Raw genomic sequence first — 23,515 nt, 5'->3', positions numbered from 1 at the left:
TCACCACCTATTATGCGGAAAGCACTAAGGCAATTAAGTACTGAGGAATCTATTTTGCATACCCTTTCACGCACTAGAGAACAGGTCTTTGAAAGTTTTCCTTTTCAGATATTTGAGTAAAATATGTTTTAAAAATGTAAAGAAACAGGAGACCAATGAATGCAAACAATATGCAAACCAACACAAGCAGCCAATTTATTTTGACCTTCAGGTAAAACTGTGGTTTGCTGATTTAAATTTTTTTAAATAGTTCAAATTTTGTTATTTGTATATTAACTGTTACAGAGAATGCATAGGCGACAAACCAATTCTGCCTCTGGAAGGTCTCCATGCCTTCTCAGTATGGGACCTAAAATCACAGTTCCAGAAAACTAGCAGAAGATCTAAAAACACCCCACTGTGGCTTTCAGACCTGCTTTTCCCCAGTTTGCAGACAGGACATAAAACTGCCGCTGTGGTTACTATTCATCATTCAAAAGAGAAGGTAATGACTTCACAAGAGCAGACTCCCAGGGCTTCTTCCCTGAAACAACTCTTCCTCCGCTCGTTATCAGGTACCCTCAGGAAGGCTGTTAGTCTATTTCTCAACTTGGCCACCCCATTCTTCTTTCCATGGTTATTCCAACAGTCATTCTTAGCGTTTATCCTATGCCACTTAAGCTCCATATTTCTTTTCCCTACCCCTTGTTCCTAAAGCCAACTCTGCCCCACTCAGACTAGATATTCACTAGTCCACGACTTGAGCAAAAATTACTCTCCAGAAAAAAAGGAGCAAAACTCCCTCTATCTTCTCTTTCCTTTCAAAAGCCAGGATAAAGACTCAGGGGACCGCTCCACATCTCCTAAATGCTTCTTCAAAACAATCCTGCAGACCCCACCTCTAGGCTCCATGCAGCTCAGACAAAAGGCTTAGTAGAGATGAGGCAGCAGTGAAGTCTCGGGATGCAGCTGGAAGACGTATCATCCTTCTCTGATACTGAGCACCACGTCAGTCTGTTACAGCCTCTCTTTCCTCTTTTTACATCATTTTTAATCCTCCAAAGCATATTATTTACATGGCAAGACATGCAATGAACCAATAATTTTATTCAAGAAATTATTCTGAGAAACATTTCTACCATATTACTGAATCAATGCGCCAATAACAAAATCTTGTAAATAAAACAAGCATAACAACAATCTAAATCAAATTATGCATCCAACTCAATTTCAGAATCTTTATATGTACTGTTCTCTCTATTTGGAAATGTCTTTACATGGATGGGATCATTTCCATGACTCAGTTCTCTGGTCAAATATCACCTCCTCAGAGTGGCCTTCCCTGTTCGCCCTTTACCCAATGACCCTAGTCACTCCCTCTCCCATTATTCTGCTTTACTTTGCCCAGAGCACTTTTCTCCGTACCCAAGTAGCTTATTTGTTCATTATCTGTTCCCAACTATTAGACTGTAAGCTCCATGAGGGCAGAGACCTTCCTAGCTTGTTCACTTCTGTGTCCCTAGCACCTAGACAAATGCCTAGCACATAGTATAAGGGAATGTTTGTTGAATGAATGAATTTCTAGGTAATGCTTTAAAATCAACCAGATCTCGCACAATTGCCATTTGATGTGATCTTCACATCAACTCTGTGAGCCAGGTAATTTTACAATTACAGAAACAAAGCAGGGGGTATATGGGAAATCTTTGTACCTTGCTCTCAATTCTGCTGTGAGCCTAAAACTGCTCTAAAAAATAAAGTCTATTAGGGGGAAAAAAACCGCCAAACAAACCCCCAAAGAAACAAAGCCTCAGAAAGATTAAGGGACATGGTCCACTGCACACAGCTAATAACTGGCACATCTGGCAAGGAACTTACATCTTCTCGACCCCCAGCTCTTGTCATGCCGCTCCTGAGCAGTTATTTTCACCTGGGAAAAGTTCAACTTTTCAAAGGGAAAATCACCTTTGATTTACAAGAGAAAGTAATACAGAACCAGGATTGCTAGTGTTACTCACTTGGGCTGAACTCGGCCTGTGCCTGCAGCCACAGGTGCAGCCCGTCTCCAGCCACGTAGCGCAGCCCACGGCATGAGGAAGGTACAAGCCTGACCTCTGCTGGAAGCCGGAGCTCGGTGCAGCCTGCAGGCGTTTTCACCTGGAGTGAGGCTGGCGTTACAGAAATATCCATGGGCATACCTCCTTCTTCTGGCTCTCTGGTAATTGAAAACAAAACACAAAAAAATTATTTGTCATTGATGAAAACCACATGATGAAAGAAACAAAAATGGCCAAGGATCTCTCTGTTTCTCTTCAATAAGGGCCCTAAAGTCACTGTCCCAGAAAAACGGCAGTGAACCGATCTAAAGGAAACCCATCTAGACTAGACTTAGATGGGATCAGAGACTACTTTTCCTGTCACTGCAACATGAAAGTTCTGGGACATATTTTTTATTCTTTGTATTATGGTAATGATGCATTTTTAAATGGGCACTTTCTTCCATTGCTAATGATCCTGAGTCCCAACTCTCTCCTCTGTCCTAATGCTTCCTCCATCTGCTCCAGCCTGGACCTTCCTGGGGTTGCTCCCAGAGCCATTCTGCTCGCACAGACTGCCATTCCATTTCCTCATGCCCACTGTCTTCCCACCAGTCTCCCCAACTTCCGCTTCCTCAAACCAGCACAATCCAGTTGCTGGTCTGTCGTATATCATGCACTTGTTCTTCAAATTATTTTTGGCCAGAGAATTCAACAAGGCTGCGTAAGACAGTAGCTTATTTCATCTTTGCATCCCTTGACACTATATGGTTTGTACATTCATTCACTCACTCATTCACTCACTCAACACATCTTTTCTGAGTTCTATCATGTGCCACGTATTGGGAATACAACAATTAGCAAGATATTTTCTCTGTGCTGCTCCCCTCCAAGTAGGAGAAAGGCAAGTAGACAGGAATGATCAAGAGTATTAAAACTACATTGTATTCATTCATAATAAACACAGGGACCATGGAAGACATGGTGGGGTGCAGGGACTATCACAGGTCAGGCACTAAGTAAATGTTATTTAAACAATGAATGGATGAGTGAGTGAACTATCCTTGCTTCTGAGACCAGCATTCCAATGATGTTTTATTTTACTTACGGTAAATTAAAGTAGTGTTATTTGACATACGGGATTTTGATAAGGAGACCAGGATTACGTGAAACAAAAGGTACAGGAGAAAAAACTTTCTTGTTGACTTTAAGAATAAAAAAAAAAATTAAAAATAATTCAACTACAGCAAAATTCAAATAAGACCAAAAAAAAAAAAACTTATGGAGTTTTACATAAATAGCTGCTTCCCTGATATGATAACAACTGGGAACTTTGTACTGTTGTGAATCTACATTTCTACTTATTTGATAATTGTACCCTTAGTGCTGTTTACCATTTCATTTGTATTATTTATGTATCAACCAAAGGGTATGAACACCAAAAAATAATTTCACATCAAAAAAAAAAAAAATTTAACGGGGCCAGCCACGTGGCCTAGTGGTTAAGTTCAGCATGCTCCTCTTCAGCAGCCTGGGGTTCACAGGTTTGGATCCTGGGCGCGGACCTACACCATGTACTCATCAGCCATGCTGTGGTGGCGACCCAGATACCAAGTAGAAGAAGGTTCGCATGGATGTTAGCTCAGGGTGAGTCTTTCTCAGCAAAAAGAAAAAAAAAATTTAATGAAGAGAACAATCTGGTGATGTATGAATACCAGGCATGAAAGAACTTACTAATCCAATTCACTACAAACACAAACCACTCAGTGTAGACAACAGAGAGTACAACACAGTCCCTGTCCACCAAGCACCAAGACTACAGAAAGGGACGAAGACATATAGAAATGATCCTCATATGAAGCTGAAATATGCTTAGCATTGTAACAGAGGTGCAAAGCTCCCCGACTCTCTCTTAAGTGCAGACAGCAGGGGCAGGCCATCCACTCAGTGTCACCTAAGTGCAGAGGCGAGCCATCTACTTGACTGTCATCTAAGTACAGAGGTCACACCATGTGTCCAGGTGTGAATCTTGGTTAGGCTCCTTAATTTGCCATAGAAAATCTTACAACTACTTTCTGGCTAGTTCCTTTTCAAAGCATATAGATCTGCACTTAATTGGCAATACAGAATATCAGAACCTGAGTGTTTTCCAGGGAAGACAGCCTCAAACGCTTGAGTCAAAAGCCTAGTTTTAAGAAATGATGTTTAAGAAATAATAATCCTCTACAGCAGAGGTCAGAAAATGTTTTAGATAAAAGGCCAGATGGCCGGCCCCACGGCTTAGCGGTTAAGTGCGCGGGCTCCGCTACTGGCGGCCCGGTTCGGATCCCGGGCACGCACCGCGGAACCGCTTCTCCGGCCATGCTGAGGCTGCGTCCCACATACAGCAACTAGAAGGATGTGCAGCTATGACATACAACTATCTACTGGGGCTTTGGGGAGAAAAAGAGAAAAAAAAGGAAGAGTATTGCCAATAGACATTAGCTCAGGGCCGGTCTTCCTCAGCAAAAAGAGGAGGATTGGCATGGATGTTAGCACAGGGCTGATCTTCCTCACACACACACACACACACACACACAAAAAAGGCCAGATGGTAAATATTTCAGGTTTTGCAGGCCATAGATGGTCTCTGTTGCATATTCTACTTATTTTTGTTTTTTTTTAAAACAACTCTTTAAAACGTGACACCCATGGTGCCGGCCCTGTGGCGCAGCGGTTAAGTGCACGTGCTCCGCTTCGGCGGCAGCCGGGGGTTTGCAGGCCCAGATCCCAGGCGCATGCTGACGCACCACTGTCGAGCCATGCTGTGGTGGCGTCCCATATAAAGGAGAGGAAGATGGGCACGGATGTTAGCCCAAGGCCAATCTTCCTCAGCAAAAAAGAGGAGGATTGGCAACGGATGTTAGTTTGGGGCTAATCTTCCTCATAAAAAAAAAATGTGACATCCATTCTTAGCTCACAGGCTGTACCAAAACAGGCCACAGGTTAGATTTGGCCTACGGGCTGTAGTTTGCAGAGCACTGCACTAAAAGTTCACAATTTGTCCATTTTACTGCTTCAGTGATTTTCAAACTGTACTGTGCAGCTGGCACTTGGAAGTGTGTCAAGGGACACCACTGGGCTCCTAAACCCCCACCACTACCCCATCTCTGGCTTACCACCCTTCTTCCCCTCCTGAAAAATGTAGCCAATTACATAGGGCTGAGCAAGGCAGGCATCTTTGCCAGGACAGGAGAACCACAGTGGCCTGGGGTGAATGCGAGAAACCCAGCAGGGTGAAAAGGGCATCCACCAGGGGGGCCACCCAACAGGGATGTCAGATCCCAAGAGGTGGGGAGAAGGAAATCTGAGCGGGGAGTGGGGGGGAGGTGGGGGGGTGGGCAGCTCAGCATGGAGTTTCAGAGCCTGTCTTAGTCAGCTCAGGCTGCTAAAACAAAGCATCAGGCTGGGTAGCTTAAACAATAGACATTTATTTCTCATAGTTCTGGAGGCTGGGAAGTCCAAGGTCAAGGTGCCGGCAGATTTGGTTCTTGTTGAGGGCCCTCTTCCTGGCTTGCAGATGGCTGCCTCCTTACGGTATCCTCCCATGGCACAGAGAGAAGTTTTGGTGTCTCTTCTTATAGAAGCACTGATCTCATCACCGGGGCTCCACCCTCATGAACTCATCTACACCTCATCATCTCCAGAAGGCCCCATCTCCTAATACTATCACACTGGGGGGTTAGGGCTTCAACATATGAATTTTCAGAGGACACAAACAATCAGTCCACCACAGAGCACAGGGAGGTGAAGAGAGTGTCAACACTGAGTGGAAAAGAGAAGCGGCAAAGGAGGCCAGTGGAACATTTGCAAAGAGGAGAATTGACTAAGTAAATGCATGTGATGAGGATAATGAAAGCCAGGATTTCACTATGGGAGAACAGAGTAGCAAAGAGAAAAAGGGAGAAAACCAGAATGGATCCTGTGGTGGTAGAGAAGAAGTGAAAATACTTGTGTGAAGTCATGGTTTTCAACGTACATGAACAGATACAGTAATAAATACAAATGTGTATGTATGTACGATATATGCCAATATACATACACATATACATTCTTACACAAACATCATATATGTCACATACACACTCTAGTTCTGTCCACTAGTGGGCCTGGGAGAAGTGACATCCCAATAGCAATGAGCGTACTTTGTGCCCAGATTTTGGTTTCTAGAGGTCATTTTCCACATAAAAACAAGTGAACAAAGGGGCCAGCCCGGTAGCGTTGTGGTTAAGTTTGTATGCTCTGCTTCAGCAACCCGGGGTTCATGGGTTCAGATCCCGGGCACGGACCTACACACTGCTCATCAAGCCATGCCATGGCAGTATCCACATGCAAAATAGAGGAAGACTGGTACAGATGTTAGCTCAGAGACAATCTTCCTCAAGCAAAAAGAGGAAGATTGGCAACAGATGTTAGCTCAGGGCCAATCTTCTTCACCAAAAACAAAACAAAACAAAACAAAACAGGTGAACAAAAACAAAACAGGGTTCCTTGAAAAAATAACTACATATAGTAAAAGAATGAGATGAGCTTGGAACATCTTTCTGTGCAACAAAGTAAAGAAGAAATCAAAGAATGATAGGGACATGTCACAGAAGACACAGAAATCATCTTGAAAGGACTCCCCCTGGCCACATCTGTACTTTGAGCAAAAAAGTAACCCACAGAATAAATCAGGACCACGGCTCCATACTGATGTACATAAATGAATGAACAAAATGAGTCTGATGAGGAACAAGGTATTTACATAGTCTCAAAGCACCTCTCCAACTAATACTTATGAAGAGAGAAAGAGTAGCTTGATGGACGAGAAGGCTGGCAGAAAACACTTTATTTAGTGCTCAAAGTTAACATGAACTTGAATGAAAGGAATCAACATCGTGTGCCACCTGATAGGATGCAAGGAGAACACAGCGTCACTTCTGTGATATTCCTGCCAAAGATGCATAACCTGAACCTAATCTTGAGAAAACAGGAGACAAACCCAAATGGAGGGAAATTCTGCAAAATAACTGGGCTGTAATCTTGCCAAGTGTCAGGATCATGAAAGTCAAGGAAAACTGAGGAACCTTTCCAGATTGAAAGAAACTAAGGAAACATGACAATGAAATGCAACACATGATTCTGAACTGGATCACTTTGCTATTACAGACATTATGTAGACAACTGGCAAAAATTAAATGGGGTCTGAGTATAAGATGGTAGTAACATATTTCCCAGTTTTAACAGTTACATAGTGGTTATGTAGGCGAACGTCCTTCTTTGTAGGAAATCCACAGTAAAGTATTCAGGAGTGACAGCAACTTACAAGTTTGAGATTGTTCCAAAACAAAGTTTTTGAGACCCTAATTGTCCATATCTTCCAAACTTGAGGCTTTCTTCACTATTCGCTTGTAGTCTTTTGCTTGAAAAAGACACTCTGCTTGAAACTATCCAAGACTTCACATCTCACTTTGAGTACAAGCTCAAGTCCTTTCAACGGTCTGTAAGACCCAATGATATACTAGAGCCAGCTGTTAAAATTCCAGGCTTTTTGCAAACCAGTTGACCTCCCTTTGGTCGCTTGACATCATCCATGGTGAAAGTACTGACACCACAGGAATCAGTGAATCCTGCAAATCAGGGAGGTTTTTTGTTTGTTTGGTTGGTTGGTTTTCCTGGAGAGCAGGTTGTTAAACATTTACCAGCACACCACTGTAAGACCCTTTACTACATGCTCCACCAGCCCACTCAAATCTCTCTGAACTAGGCACCCCTTCATACTTGCTCCTCTCAGAGAGAAACAGTTTTCCACCAAATATCATATACTTCCAAACCTCGCTCCTTTCAGTTTATGACTCAAATGTTGTTTTCTCATTTGGAATAAGGGGTTGTAATTTCTTTTCCCTACCCCTTTTTCTGTTTTATTTTTTTCTAGATACTGATCTCTATTCAATATAATATATATTTTATTTATTTTGTGTATTTTCTGCCCACCTCTCGCCCACTGCTGCTATTAGACTGTAAGCTCAATGAGAGCAAGTATTTTTGTCTTTGCTGCTATTGTTCAGAGCTGTATGCCCAACACTCAGAATCTGAGTTTTTGGTACTAGAATAGGAACTCAGTAAACATCTGTGGACTGAATAAATGAATGACCAGGGTTTATCCCAGGAATGCTAAGATAGTTTAACATAAATAACCTTTTCTACTGCAATTCACAGATGTAAAGATTAAAGGAAAAAAATAGGACCATCACAATACATGCAAGAATCACTACAAAAAAAACAGTATCTATTCATGATTAAAACCCTTGGTAACCTAGGAATAAAAAGGAACTACGCAATCTACCAAACAGATTCATCAAAAGTCAACTTCGTCATATCTAATGATGACCCCTGCTAGAGGCATTTAAGATTAAGAACAAGAATAATACTCAATATACTATTTACATTAACTGTAAATAGACTAAAAATTATAATTAAAATGAAGAGATTGTCAGAATGGAGTTTTAAAAACTCCACCCAGTATAAAGTATATACTTAAAAACTTATATATAAAGACATAGGTTGAGAGTAAAAGGGTGGAAAAAGACAAACCATGCAAACAATACAGTCAACTGATTTCTGATACAGACACTGAGTTATTTCAATAGGAGAAATGACAGTTTTTTTAACTAATGGTAACAGAACAACTGGATATCTTTATGGAAAAAAAACGAACTTTGACCCCAACCTCACTCCAAACACAAAAATGAATCTGACATAATCATGGACCTAAATGTAAAAGCTAAAACTATGTAACTCCTAGAAAATAAACATAAGAAAAAAGTCTTTACAACTTTGAGGTACACAAAGATTTCTTAAGACATAAAAAGCACTAACCATTAAATAAAAAAACGCAACTGGACTTCATTATAATTAAAATTTTCTGTTCATCAAAAGACATTATTAAGAAAATGAAAGGGTAAGTTACAGATTGGGAGAAAATATTCACACACTCACAAGGCATGAGACAGGTCTTGTTTCCAGACCATATAAAGAACTCTTTTAATTCAACCCTAAGACAAACAACCTGATTTTTTTTTTTATTTCTTTTTTTGCGCGTGTGTGAGGAAGATCAGCCCTGAGCTAATATCCGATGCCAATCCTCTTTTTGCCGAGGAAGACTGGCCCTGGGCTAACATCTGTGCCCATCTTCCTCTACTTTATATGGGACGCCGCCACAGCATGGCTTGACAAGCAGTGCATCGCTGCAGGCCCAGGATCTGAACCCGCGAGCCCCCAGGCTGCTGAAGTAGAGCATGCACACTTAACGGCTACGCCACCAGGCTGGCCCCCTGATTTTTTTTTAATAGAAAATAATTAGAAGATACTTTATGAAGGAGCATATATGAATGACCAAAAAGCAAATATGAAGGTGCTCAACAGTATTAACCAGGAAAACGCAAATTAAAACTACAATGAGATATCACTTTATACCACTAGAGATGGTTAAGATCAAAAAGATTGTCAATACTAAATGCAGACAAGAATGTGAAGCAATTGGAAGTCTCATTTTTTGCTGGCAAGAATATAAACTGGTGCAACCATTTTGGAGAACTGTTTGGCAGTTTCTCATAAAGTAAAGCTCCCATCTACCCTACGACCTAGCAAGTCCATCCAAGACAAATGAAAATGTATGTCCACAGAAAGACTTAACCACAACAATGTTATGGCAGCTTTATGCATAATAAGCAAGCTCTATAAACATGCAAAATATCCAGCAACAGAAGAATGGATAAATGAATTGTTGTATACAGTGGAAAACTACTCAGCAAGAAAAAAGAATGGACTACTGATATATGCAATGCCATAGATGAAAGATGAATCTCAGAAACACTGTTGAAGGAAAGCAGCCAGAAACAAAAAAGTATATACTGCATGAATCCATTTATACATAGTTCAAGAAATGGCAAAACTAACCTTTGCTGAATGAAATCAGAACAGTGGTTGCTTTCAGGGTAGAGGGAACTGGCTGATGATAAAGATCAACAGCCAGAGGCCACCAGGGACAAAGCAGTCGTCCAGTCAAGTCAGGCTTCTTAACTTGCTTAAACAAGGGAGAGGAACCCAGGAGAAACTTGAAGGGCCCCTGTGATGGAAGTAGGGAGGCTGGCTTGACTTGTTTTGTTTGGGCTCCTAATAACCCTACAAGGTGGATTGGAATTGGAGATACTTACCTGAACTCATGATTTGAGAGAGAGAGAGGAAAAAAGAGAGCGGAAAAAAAAGAAGAAAAGTAATAAATATCATCCCCACGTTACAACTGAAAAAATTCAGATTAAATAACTCAGTTCTCATGCCAAATCCCAAACTGTCTCACTAGACACCTGGCTGATTTAAGGAAAAAACAGAAAGCTAAGCATCAATCTACCTCAAGTGTGGCGCTGTGTAATAAACTTCTCAGGATTTTAACATCTAATTTACCCTGAAACAGCAGTCACGATGGAATAGTCGAGGGGACCACATACTACCAAACAAAAAAGAGAACACTTTTCCTAAAAGTTTGTTTGTGTAGTGAATAACAAGTTAAACGTTTGCAGACTTCTCATTGGAACCCGGAATATGAATAAAAGAATGACCTCCAGTAAGAAGTCTGCAACCTTTGTCAGTCGTTCACCCAACACACGTTTACTGAATGACTGTGTCACTTTCTCAGCACAGGACAGAAAAAAAAAAAAAAGAAAAAACCCTGAAGTTATTTACAAAACAGGAAGCTCACCCACTGGAACTGATTTTATAACAAGGATTCCGAAAGAGGTAGACAAGGCATTTTTTGCAATGTTTTGTTGGAAACGCCGGGCACTGGCAACGGTATTTCACATCCAGTGCTCCTCAAACTTTAATGTGCATTTGAATCCTGGGAAGCACGTTAAAATGTAAGTTCCGATTCAGCAGGTCTGGTGTGGGGCTGAGACTCCGTATTTCTAACAAGCTCCCAAGTGATGCCTGGACTGCCAATCGACGGGGGGACTATGGCGTGGGGATCGAGGGGGGAGAACACTCCACCTTGAGTAACCGAGAGGCTTTAAGCAGCTGGAAAGAAGAAACTCAAAATCGGTGTTCCGAGGGAGGCAGAGACTCCCCGAGAAGCAGAAGAGCGAGCCGGGCTCCGCGCCCGCCCCTGGCCTTACCCCAGGATCAGCAGCGCGCTCTGCAGCCGTCTCCGCACCTCCAGGAACACGCGCGTCTCCGCCGCAGGGGACGCCATGGCGGGCGCCCGGCTGGAGGTTCTGGCGAAGCAGGGCCACCAGGGCCTGGAGCGCCTGCACGTGCGGCCCCAGCAGAAGCGGCAGCAGCGGCGGCGCGGAGCTCCCGGACCGGCTCGCCCCGCGGGCAGAGCCTGCCAGCCCACAGCGCCGCCTGCCGGGCGGAGAGCGCGCCGCCGCGGGGACTCCACGCCGGGGCGCGAGCATTCTCAAATCCCGGCTTTCCGACTCGCTGAGACAGGTGGGCGGGGAGAGCCATGCTGTCTTCCCACTCCGCGAATTACGGGCGTGACCTGATGCGATAGTCTCCCTGGAAATGACCTTAAAAATCAGGGCCGAAGTACACCCTTTTGGCTTCCGCGGGTAGGGAAGAGGCTGGAAGAGGGGGATGATGGACGGAGGCGGTGGAAGCGGCCACCGTCCCCAGAAAGCCCGAGAGTAGAATTCCCCACGCGAAGTCCACTTTATCTTGTTTTTCTTTCTTTCTTTCTTTTTTTTTTTTTTAAGAACTGTGGTCTCTTTTTTATGAACTATGGTCGGTCGGTCGTAGCTCTCCCCTGTCTGAGGCAACAAATATCCAGGGTTGACTTGGCATTGCTTCTCAATTTAGACCACGATGGAAACACTGGCAAAAATGTGAGAAGTTTTCTGTCTGTGCAGAGAGTGTGGTTAAATCCAGTATCGTGAATCACAGGATAAACCATTCCTATAACCTTTGAAAAAAGGAAGATGAGAATGATTCCATATGTACATTTACACTATTCACTTTTGCAGAAGTAAAAACTGACCTAGAGAAGTTGTAATCTCATAACTACTAAAAGAAAGTTTTGGTTAAGTTTGACAGGGTAAAGAAAAAGATCTAGTATAATGTAAATACTTATAACTGGGGAATATTAAAATATAAGGCCACGGTAGAATTATAATAATAATTCTTTAAAAACAAGAGGCTGTTATTTAAAGCAGAAACAAATGATGGCATATACAGAAAATCGTATGTTTATTGATATTCTACTTTATCATTTCAAGGTCGTAATTACCACACACCAAACATATTAATTTGAAGATTTTCCAAATAATAAGCCCACTTCCCTAGAGATACTAGTTTAAGAGAATTTTTCTAAAATCAGTATTCAGAGTTTTTTAAGTTTATCATATTGTTTCACAAATTCCTGTATCCATCACAATAATTCAAAATTATGAATGGAGGTAATGATACAGTTAAAAGAATTGTTTACTGCTATTCCGTCTCAAATAGGAGTGATGAAGGGTGATGATTTTAACTTCTATCTTCCACCTTTAATTCTCAAGGCTATTAAGTGCTTAAATACTGACACGTTATTTTGCAATATATAACATTTTTAGCACAGTATGCTCTTCATAATTGGTGTTTGATTATTTTTAAAGATTGTTATATTTCATCTATAGTCATACATTCGTAAAAAAGTTCAATTTTTTTTTGACCCTACGGTTTAGGTAAAATGGTGTAATCCTCCTTGTAGTAACTACATGATTTAGAGAGTTCTAGACTCAAAATAGTTCCAAATCTGGTAACAACTATTTGTTTCCCAACTTCACAAGTTTTCTAACTTCTCTGGGCCTCAAATTTTTCATATGAAATACTGAACAATTATTTAAATAATACTTAATTCTTAAATAATATTTAAAAGCTGTTCTCAATTCCTAGCATCCCGCCAAACTCTCCATCAAGGTGGGGCCGGCGCTGGCGAGTTGAAAACACCTGCTACAGCCCTCTCCAAGCCCACTCCCGCAGTTGGTGGCCGTGGGCCGCTTCCTCGACAATCCGCTAGAGGGAGCTGTCGCGACAGCTTGTGACGGGAGGGAGGCAGGGAGGGGGCGGGACCGAGGGCCGTCGACGTCGACGCCGGCGTGGGCGCGGTGCACGCTGGGAGCTGTCAGTAGGCCCTTGGGCTCCCGGCCTCGGTGTCGCTGTCGCGGTTGCCAGGAGAGCGGCGCCGGCGGGGAGCGGCCGAGCCCACGGCAGGTAACAGCGTCCCCGCCCCCAGCGCGGTCGCGAGGCCGGCCGCCGGCCCTCCCTGAGCGGCCTCCTCAGCCCGGCTCGCACCGGAGCTGCGGGGACGCCCCGCGGGTCGGCGGCTGTGGCGCCGGGGGTGTTGCCGCCCTGGCCCCGCCTGGAGCCCGCGCGAAGCCGGCCGGCCGCGCTCTGGTTTCTGGGGACCCGCGGGCCGGGCGGAGGCGCCCGCGCAGGGGTCCGGAGTGGCCGGTGGCCGGTCCCGAGCCTTCTGCGCTGAGGCCGAGCCGTGCGCAAGGTTGGGGTGGAGGTCGCACCTGTGCGATCGGGGCGCGCGGGGTAACCTCTTTGTTGGCAGAATCTAGGCATCGTCTGGTCTCCTTCATCTGGTGGGTGCTTTTAAGATTGAGGAGACGTGAAGGCCAGCCATGGTTAATGTTCCGCGGGGGGGCGGGGGGCGGGGTTGCAGAGCAGTGCAGAAGTTTATTAGAGGAAGTCCGATTAGTCGTAAGGAAGTTGTTAACAGTGATCACCTTTGATTCTCAAGCCTTTTCAAGTTGCGACATAACAATAGTTACTTGTTCTCTTCCATTCTTCTCCCGTATCCTGAGGGGGGAGGGGGGGTGACACAAAACTGTACTTTTTTTAAAGCTAAGTAAATTGTGTTTTGATTATTCTTACACTATCTTAGAGTTCTGTGGAGGTTGACAAATATAAAGATTGGGAAAATCTGATTTGGAGATTGTAATTAAAGCAATAAAAACTTTTTTTTATATAAGTACCAAAAAAATAATAAGCTAAGCTAAGGCTGACAAGCTCTGAACTATAGAAAGACAAAATCTCTCAATTGCGATGTCGTTGGCTACCTTCTATGCAGACATAAGATCTTGCATTTTACTGTGGATAACACACGTCGGCTAAGTAACTCACCCCCTGATAAACAACACAGTGATTTAGTTGAGTTGACGGACGTTATAACAAGAGTAAATTAAAACCAAACCAGTTGTGGTATAAATGCTTTATTTTAGTGATTACTTTCAGCTGCCACTCTGAAGGAACTCATTGCCTGGAATTGCTAAACAATAGCAAATCGCCAGGTGGGCCTGATTATTAGGAACCCAAGTCTTAAAGGAAGAATTAAAAACACCTAAATTAATACACAAACCAGAAAATATGACACCATAACCAAAATGTTGAATGTAAGTTAAATGTTGTTAACTAAATGTTTGAGGGTTGACAGTCAAGCCTGTCCTATTTTGTAGTTAAATTAGTGGAAAGAGCTCTGGCCTAGGAATGAATGATTTCACTCAAGTCCTTTGTTCTGCTAACCAGGTATGATCTCTCTAGGCCTCAGTTTTGTCACCTGTTTTAAGGGAATTTCATAGGATCAGAGTTTTGCAAACGGATGCTTCCCCTGAACGCTGTTCTGAATCCATTAATAGGCTTACTGCCCCAAAACAGTGTTCCATGGCAAATAATTTGGGAGCACATTGGGTTAAATTAGGTTTAACTTTTAATTTACTTTTAACTGCAGGACTTCTCAAAACCTTTAATGCTATGTTTATATGCATGTAAATTTCCAGAGAAGATTATCGAAGCGTTTCCTAAACTTACATGGCCAGGGAGCCTATTTTCTCATGGCCAACGTGTTAACATCTCCTAGAATATAATTACATAGAATACCTATTTGAAAATTACTGTACTTGAACTGAGTCCCCTTTCAGCTCTAAAATTCCCTACACTATGCTTTTTCGGCTGTCAGTTTAAGCTCTCTGGAGCATGAACATCTAGTGGCAACTCACTGGTATAACAAAAAGCTTAGTTAAATATTAATATTAAGGGTACACATAGGTTTCTGTGAGACTTAATGCTTTCATTTATGGCAGGAGATTATCTTCTTTTTTCTGGTCTCTTGGTGCTTTTCTATAACCATAATTAATTCATGTTTTGAATTTGATTTTATGGTCAAGTTATGGATTTTGTTAATGGTGCTATAAAGTTCCAACAAGTAAATTCTTGATAATGGCATTATTTTTATTATGAATGGTTTGCCTCTCTAGTCATGAATTCTTAAACTATGAAATGTGATAAAAAGCCACTTGAAACGTACTTCATAATTAATAACTACATAATTTTAAGAGCTTAGGTCATTGAAAAGAGTTAAAGGTTAAAACAAATTCTAAGACAGTTATTTCCAAGTTGCTTACAAATGGGATCTAAGTGTTGAATACAATCTTAAATTATTTTGCTAAATTCTATCAGATATCACTAGCACACATGGATACTTCTGTCCGTTCTTTGTTACTTTGTTAGGGGTGAGTGCTAGTAATGTGCTCCTTTGTTTGAGGCGGGTGGGAATAGTACCTTTAATTTTAATGGATAAGCCTTAATTCAGGTAAATTCTCTTCCTGAAGTGAAACTATTAAGTAGAAGTATATAGCTGCTATTTTTGTATAATAACTAAAAGTTTTTATTGAAAATTTATTGTGTGCACATAAGTTCTTTTGATCTCCTTGTCTTTAAATTGTGATTTCCCTTTTTGTTGCATTTACTTCCCCCCTCCCCAAGCTATCCAAGCCTGAAACCTCAATGACTTTTCATTGTATAGGTCAAAGATATGCTATCGAATTTATTAAGGAAAAATTTACATATAATAATGTGCACTCATTTTATGTGTACATGATACACACCCCCCAGTAACCACCCCCATAATCAAGATTTGGAACATGCCACCACTCAGGCCTGTATTGTTACACTTTTGCTCTCTTCAAATGCTCTCCCTGTCTCTGCATGTCTAAATCATACCTATCGTGTCCTAGCTCAAATGCCACCTTGTCTGTGAATCCTTTTTTGATTACCTCATTTTGAAGTAATTTCCTTCTCGTCTGACTTTCGTGTATATATTCCTTTGAACATCCTTTTCTGTCCTTCATGGTGGCTAAACCAATGGGATGTTAACCAAATAGACAAAATGTAGTATTTCTCAAACTTCACTCATTCTTATATCATCTTCAAAATTTGGGCCTAGCTGCATACTTCCTGTATACTGATTTTCTTAATATTTCTTTATATCAATGTGATTATTAAAATAATTTTTAAAGGAAACTTGAAATCACCACCACAAGTAAAAAGAAGGTATCACTTACCATAAACAGAAGGTAGGCATAAAGATAATGAAAACAAAACAGTGTTTTGTTAAATTCTAGCTAGAAACTATTGCCTGCTGAAGACTCTAAGCCTGAAACTTGGCTGTTTTTTTGTTTAAAAGGGAGGTTAGCAAGAATTACGGAAGTTCTGATAACATTCTGGCACCAATCTGAGACTTCCTGATACAGTCTAGGAACTAAAAGGGAATGAAGAGGGAATAATTTCCTCACTTGATCCATTATCACTTATCCTGTCTTTGGGCCCCAGAGAATAATCTCACATCTGATTGGTGGCCAAAATTTTGAGAGATACTGTGTTATACAGGGCTTGAAAATCCCTTAAAATTTCATCTGTGGAAGAATTGGGAAATAAAATCTCAATTGTAAATTAAAAGGTGTACTGGAGTTAACTTTAAAAATATAATACAGAGACATGGGGCTGGCCCAGTGGGGTAGTGGTTAAGTTCACGTGCTCCACTTCAGCTGCCCGGGGTTTGTGGGTTCGGATCTCAGGCGCAGACCTATGCACCGCTCGTCAAGCCATGCTGTGGCAGCATCCCGCATAAAAAATGGAGGAAGATTGGCACAGATGGTAGTTCAGGAACAATTTTCCTCAAGGAAAAAGAGGAAGATTGGCGACAGGTGTTAGCTCAGAGCCAGTCTTCCTCACCAAAAAAAATAAATAAAAAATAAAAATACAATACAAAGACAAAAAGTTAACATCATTATTGAATCATATAAGTGTTTTTTTCAAAAATGATTTTAATGTTACTACTGTTACTTTTACAAATAAAACACTATCACCTTTTTGTTATTAGAGTACATTAGCTTTAAGATAATCCTTTGAATCTAAAGAAATAAATCTACATCTAAAAACCAGTGGGAGCCTTTTATATGACAAAGTGATGACTGTTGATTCAGGAGTGATAAGTGTTAATAATATAATGTTTATCTGGCAAAGCTTCTATAAGAGTAGATGAGGTAATAAACTTAAAATAATCTGATGTCTCCTTTACTTCTTCCTCTCATCACTTCTCAAGTTTGAGCTATTTTTTCGTATTTCCATCTTACAGAAGACATTTCCAGCCTATTTTCTTCTGAGGTAATGAAAAATTTTCCTCTCTTATGGAAAGAGTTTTATATGAACAGGCAGGAAAATAAATTTCCTACTCTTGTTCTGTAAAATACATCTTGTATTTCAACTTGCTATGTTTATTTACAGGCATATATTATGAGCTTAATATTTAAATTGCCATTATTTTGTGTTCATGAACAAAGCATTCAGGTAACTAGACCATTTAGTTTGGTGTTACCCTTTTCCAAAAAATAAGTTACCTGAGTGATGATACTAGATCTATCAGTACCCACAATAATTTGCTATTCAGCCCGGGGTCAGATTGCTGTTAATATAAGGTTCTGGGATGCAACCTCAATTTGCAAGTAAGAAAAGAGCCCTTTGGATGAGTAGTCTTTATTTCATAAGGGAGCCTTCACTCAAACAGGTAGTTTCTTTCTTGTGTCTCTACTATAAAATAAAGCAGCGGTATAGAAGCAGTGCTGGTAAACTGTCATCATTTAAAAGCAACAACTGAGTGTAATCAAAAAAACTACAAAAGCACAACAGTCTTAGTCCTTTGAATTATTCAGGTAAATAGCTCTACATTTCCAGTAGCTTTTGGTTGTGCTGTTAGACTTTAACAAAGCACTATAAAATATCAGCTGCCTCAAACCCTTAGGATATGTGTCAATTATGATGAATCAGATTTTCCAGATAGCTGGAACTTTTGTGTGTTATATACCACAAATGCCATGCCATCTGCTGACTATACTTTTTGCTTCTCTTCGGCGTGATGCACTTGGCAGTGTGGCTTTTCCCTACACATTTACATGTCTTACAATGTGTCTTGATTTTAAAATTTCCTGGACAGAAGTTTTTCTACTGAGAAAAAAATAGAGCATAATACTTGCTTTAAAGTTAGTGTCTCATTTTGAAAAAAAAAATAAGTATTTAAATGACTTCCATATTGTATACCACGAGTTCCATAAGTGTTGCCACCAGTTACTCAGGATTTCACCTTTGAGTCTGAATGAGGGGTTCCAGCAACATTTTTTTTGTGTGGCATCTGGCATTTTATTGAAAGGCTGTCTTCAAAGCACTGTGCCCCAGCCTACCTGATTCTGTAATTTGAGGTTGCCTATTAGGTTTATGTGCTCTGATAACTACTGTTTTTATTATGTCTTTTAAGTTATAGAGGTTGTGGTTTAAAAAAGGAAAGTATTATTTGAGAATAAACTTTTTGGTTATCTATTGCTGCATAACAAATTATCTAAAAATGTTGTGACTTAAAACAACAATTAATATCTCTCACAGTTGTTGTCAGAAGGGATTGGGTGGGCCGGCCCCGTGGCTTAGCAGTTAAGTGTGCGTGCTCCGCTGCTGGCGGCCCGGGTTCGGATCCCGGGTGTGCACCGAAGCACCGCTTCTCCGGCCATGCTGAGGCCACGTCCCACATACAGCAACTAGAAGGATGTGCAACTATGACGTACAACTATCTACTGGGGCTTTGGGGGAAAAAATAAATAAATAAATAAAATTAAAAAAAAAAAAAGGGGGATTGGGAGAAGTTTGGCTGTGAGGTTCTGGATTGAGTTTTCTGTGAGGTTGCAGTCAGATGTTGGCCTGGGCTGCAGTCATCTAAAGGTTTGACTGGGGTTGGAGAACCCCCTTCCAAAGTGGCTCTCTCACATGACTGGCAAGTTGTTTCTGGCTGTTGGAGGGAGGCCTCAGTTCCTCCCTACAATGGGCCACCCCACAGGGCTGCTTGAGTGACCTTGACATAAAGGCTAGCTTGCCACAGAATGAGTGGTACGGTAGACATCAAGGTGGAAGCTGCAGTGTCTTTTATGACCTGATTTTCCCTCCTGCAGTATTCTATTTGTTGTTCACATAGGCCAGCAGTAATTTTGTGTGGGAGGGGACTCTACAAAGGAGGTGAGTACCAGGAGTTGAGGGTCATTGGAGGCCATCTTAGAAGCCAGCTACCGCATCTTGTAAAGCTAGTATGTGAACATGTCTCTAAATAACAAGCAGTACATATTTACTTAATATGCAGTATATGCACATTTCATGCTTTTAGAAAGAATATTCAAAGATTTACTTAAAATGCCACTTGAAGATCACTAAACAAAGCAAGTACTTTATCAACAAAATTCCAAATCTCTGTGGTTCTTCAGGAGTGGTGGGATGATTCTGGGTTCAAATGTAACATTTAAGATACAGATCTTATTCATTTTGATTTTCTTTTTGTTATTTTATTTTATTTTATTTTTTTGGTGAGGAAGATTAGCCCTGAGCCAACATCTGCTGCCAATCGTCCTCTTTTTGCTGAGGAAGATTGGCCCTGAGCTAACATCTGTGCCCATCTTCCTCTATTTTATATGTGGGATGCCACCACAGTGTGGCTTGATAAGTAGTGTGTAGTCTGTGCCCAGGATCCAAACCTGTGGACCCCGGGTTGCTGGAGCGGAGCACGTGAACTTAACCACTACACCACCAGGCTGGCCTCACCTTGCTTTTTGTTATTTCTTATGAGGTGAAAGAGGGAGGAAATGCCACATATTACACAGCTGGTATTTGATGTCTAGGGACATTATTCATTCATTCACTTTTAAAAAATTAAACTTATTTATTTAATACTATAAATAGAGAATACACATGATTTTAAAAGTATAAAAAAGTATACAGTGAAAAGACTCCCTCTTCCTGGCCCACATTTACCCACCAAATTCCCACCTGGCTCCCAGGAAGTAATCAGTTTTATTATTTTCTTGTGTGTTCTTTCAGAGATATATATATCATACATATGCAAATTGTATGAAAATATGTGTCCCCTTTTTTATATAAATGGTAGCATACTATAAACACTGTTCTGTACCTTGATTTTTTTAGTTCATATATCTTGGGAGCATTTTCTAAATCAGTACATAGACTTTATTCATTCTTTTTATCAGCAAAGTATATTCTGTTGTCACTCAATTTTTATAATGTTTATTGGTCGTTTACTGTGGATTACGCACTTTGCTAGGAGATGGGAAAGTAAGAGCTAAAATGATAGATGAGGGCTCTATCACAGGGATTATCACCCCTGGGAGTCACAGTTCAGTTATAATAAAGCAAAGAAAGTTCTGTGATAGAGGAAGTACAGTGTGTAGTGGGAGTTGAAGGAGGTGTGTACGTGAGGTGGTAGAATGGTCAGGGAAGACTTCCACCTTCCAAAGCGGGTAAAATCTGAGGCCTGAAGGATGAGTAGTGCTAGTCAGGTTAAGTTGAGATTTAGTGTTTCAGGCAGAAGAAATTTTTTAAAAAGACTTTAAACTAAAAACTTTTAAAAGACTTTATAAAGCTACAGTAATCACAACAGTGTGGTAGGGGCATGAACACAGACATAGAGACCAGTGTAATAGAATAGAAAGCCCTGAAATAAACCCAAATGTATACATGGTCAAATGATCTTCAACAAAGGGTGCCAAGACCACCCAGTTGGATAAGGACAGCCTCTTCAACAAATGGTACTGGGAAAGCTGGATATCCGCATGCAGAAGAATGAAGTTGGAACCTTACTTTACACCATATACAAAAATTTAACTCAAAAAGGATTAAGGACCTAAATGTAATACCTAAAACTATAAAACTCCTAGAAGAAGTTTCCTGGAAGGAAACATGGGAGAAAAGCTTCATGACATTGGATTTGGCAGTGATTTCTTAGATATGACAGCAAAAGCACAGGTAACAAAAGCAAAAATAGACAAATGGGACTACATCAAACTTAAAAACTTTTGTGCATCAAAGGACCCAATCAAAAAAGTGAAAAGGCAACCTAAAAAATGGGAGAAAGTATTTTCAAATCAAGCATCTGATAAGAGGCTAATATCCTGAATATATACAGAACTCCTGCAACTCAACAACAAAAAAGAAAAATAACCCAATTTAAAAAATGGGCAAACAACTTGAATAGACATTTCTTTAATGATGATATACAGATGATCAACAAGCATATGAAAAGATACTGAACGTCATTAATCGTTAAAGAAATGCAAATCAAAACTACGATGAGGGGCCAGCCTGGTGGAGTAGTGGTTACGTTTGGCACACTCTGCTTTGGCAGCCTCTGTTTGCGGGTTCAGATCCTGGTGCAGACGTACACCACTCATCAAGCCATGCTGTGGCGGCGACCCACATACAAAATAGAGGAAGATGGGCACCAATGTTAGCTCAGGGCCACTCTTCCTCGAGCAAAAAGAGGAAGATTGACAACAGGTGTTAGCTCAGGGCCAGTCTTCCTCACCAAAAAAAAAACTACAATGAGATATCCAAAAAAATAGAAAATAAGTATTGTTGAGGATGTGGCGAAATTAGAACCATTGTGCACTGTTGGTGGGAATGTAAAATGTTGTGCAGCTGCTATGGAAAACAGTATGGCAGTTCCTCAAAACATTAAAAATAGAACTACCATATGATCCAGCAATCTCACTTCTGGGTATATATCCAAAAGAATTGAAAGCAGGGTCTCAAAGAGATACTTGCACACCCAAGTTCATAGTGGCACTATTCATAATAGCCAAGAGGCAGAAATAACCTGAATGTCTATGAATGGATCAACAGATAAACAAAATTCGGTATATACGTACAAAGCAATATTATTTAGCCTTAAAAATGGAGGAAATCCTGTCATGTGCTACAACATGGATATAACTTGAGGACATTATGCTAAATGAAATAAGCCAGTTACAAAAAGATAAATACTGTATGGTTTTACTTATATGAGGTATCTAAAATAGTCATTCATTAGAAACAGAAAATAAAATGGTGGTTGCCAGGGGCTGAGAGGAGAGGGAAAAGGGGAGCTGTTGCTTAATGAGTATAGTATTTCAGTTTTACAAGATGAAAAGGTTCTGGCAATAGATTGCACAACAATTTGAATAGACTTAACGCTACTGAATTGTACATTTAAAAATGGTTAAAATGGTAAATTTTATGTTACGTGGTTTTACCACAATTAAAAAAATAAATGACGTTAAACTTTTAGAAACATGAAGCATATATGCATGTACTATCCTGTAATGTAAGCCATGTTTCTAAATATTGAAAAAGGTGCTGATTAAGCCCAGTCAGAGGAGGGGTTGAATCAGAAGATATTGTACAGAGTCTTAGCATTTTGAATATAATTTGCTAAGAAAAAAAGCTTCTGAAAAGGAGCATGGGGCATATCCAGAAAAGGAATAGCATGTGTAAAGCACTGAGAAGGAAGGGAGTAAGTCTTGAACAGTGGACGGTTGACTAGTGTTAAAGAAAAGATATTCAGTGGTACTTGTTAAAGATGGTAAGGAAGACTTTATTCAGGAGCATCATGGCAGGTATAGGGACCACTGCAATGGGGTTTTACAGTGGAGGAGAGAGATTGGCCTGTACTCTGAATATAGCATGGGCAAGTGGGAATTTATAGACAAGGGGCAGGGTAGGGGTCAGTGGATGAAAAAGTACTAAGAGGAGACATCAGGAGTAAGGGGAGATTCTGGCTAAACTGGCCTAACAGGGTTCTTGCTGAAGACAGGTCAGGGCGATCAATTTTTGGAGAATGAGAAACCTGATCGTATATAGAGGATGGTCAGATATTGAGAGTGGGGGTTTCTGGTTAAACTGACTTCACAGGGTCCTTGCTAAAACTACATTTTACAAGAATGTGCACAGATGGCCTAAGAGAAGGTTCAGAAGCTTAACTAAAGTTTGGTCAAGCAAAGAATCTTTGTCACTAGGTTTTGCTTAGCTAGGACAGAAACATGTATTGTAAGATAGATTGAATGGGTCCAGTTTATGAAAAGACTTTAATCATATGATTAAGAGCTTGCATTTCATTTCTAAGTAATTGAATGTCATAATTATAGCAATGTTATGTGCTAAATAAGCACTGGGCTAAAGTGCTTTTCATGGATTATAAACTTGCTTTTCTGAGCTTCCAGCAGGGAGTAATATGCTCAAACTGTTTTTTTGGTAGGTAAAATTAATTGGCTCTTAGAGAAGCTGAAGGTAGTGAAAATGGG

General features: G+C 40.8%; 2 protein-coding genes across 4 annotated transcripts in view; one reads left to right on the top strand and one right to left on the bottom strand.

The window, feature by feature from the left end:
- Window positions 1–11,336, bottom strand: part of UBE3D (ubiquitin protein ligase E3D) — a 142,907-nt gene extending 131,571 nt beyond the window's left edge. Inside the window, exons 1-2 of one of the 2 annotated variants that reach the window (XM_058566705.1) lie at window positions 11,207–11,336; window positions 1,998–2,194 (exon numbers count right to left, since the gene is read on the bottom strand). In XM_058566705.1, coding sequence (XP_058422688.1) covers window positions 1,998–2,194; window positions 11,207–11,283 — 274 coding nt within the window. In that variant the 5' untranslated portion in view covers window positions 11,284–11,336. The remainder of the gene's footprint in view (window positions 1–1,997; window positions 2,195–11,206) is intronic. The other variant, XM_058566704.1, reaches the window with a different exon arrangement.
- Window positions 11,337–13,219: 1,883 nt separating this feature from the next.
- DOP1A (DOP1 leucine zipper like protein A) overlaps window positions 13,220–23,515 on the top strand; it is a 92,330-nt gene continuing 82,034 nt past the window's right edge. For both annotated transcript variants that reach the window (XM_058566699.1, XM_058566697.1), the window contains exon 1: window positions 13,220–13,283. The gene's annotated coding sequence lies outside the window, so the exon portion shown is untranslated. The remainder of the gene's footprint in view (window positions 13,284–23,515) is intronic.

The sequence above is a fragment of the Diceros bicornis genome, chromosome 23 (assembly GCF_020826845.1).
Source record: "Diceros bicornis minor isolate mBicDic1 chromosome 23, mDicBic1.mat.cur, whole genome shotgun sequence".
NCBI lineage: Eukaryota > Metazoa > Chordata > Mammalia > Perissodactyla > Rhinocerotidae > Diceros > Diceros bicornis.
This window is presented reverse-complemented; position numbering and strand designations above follow the sequence as displayed.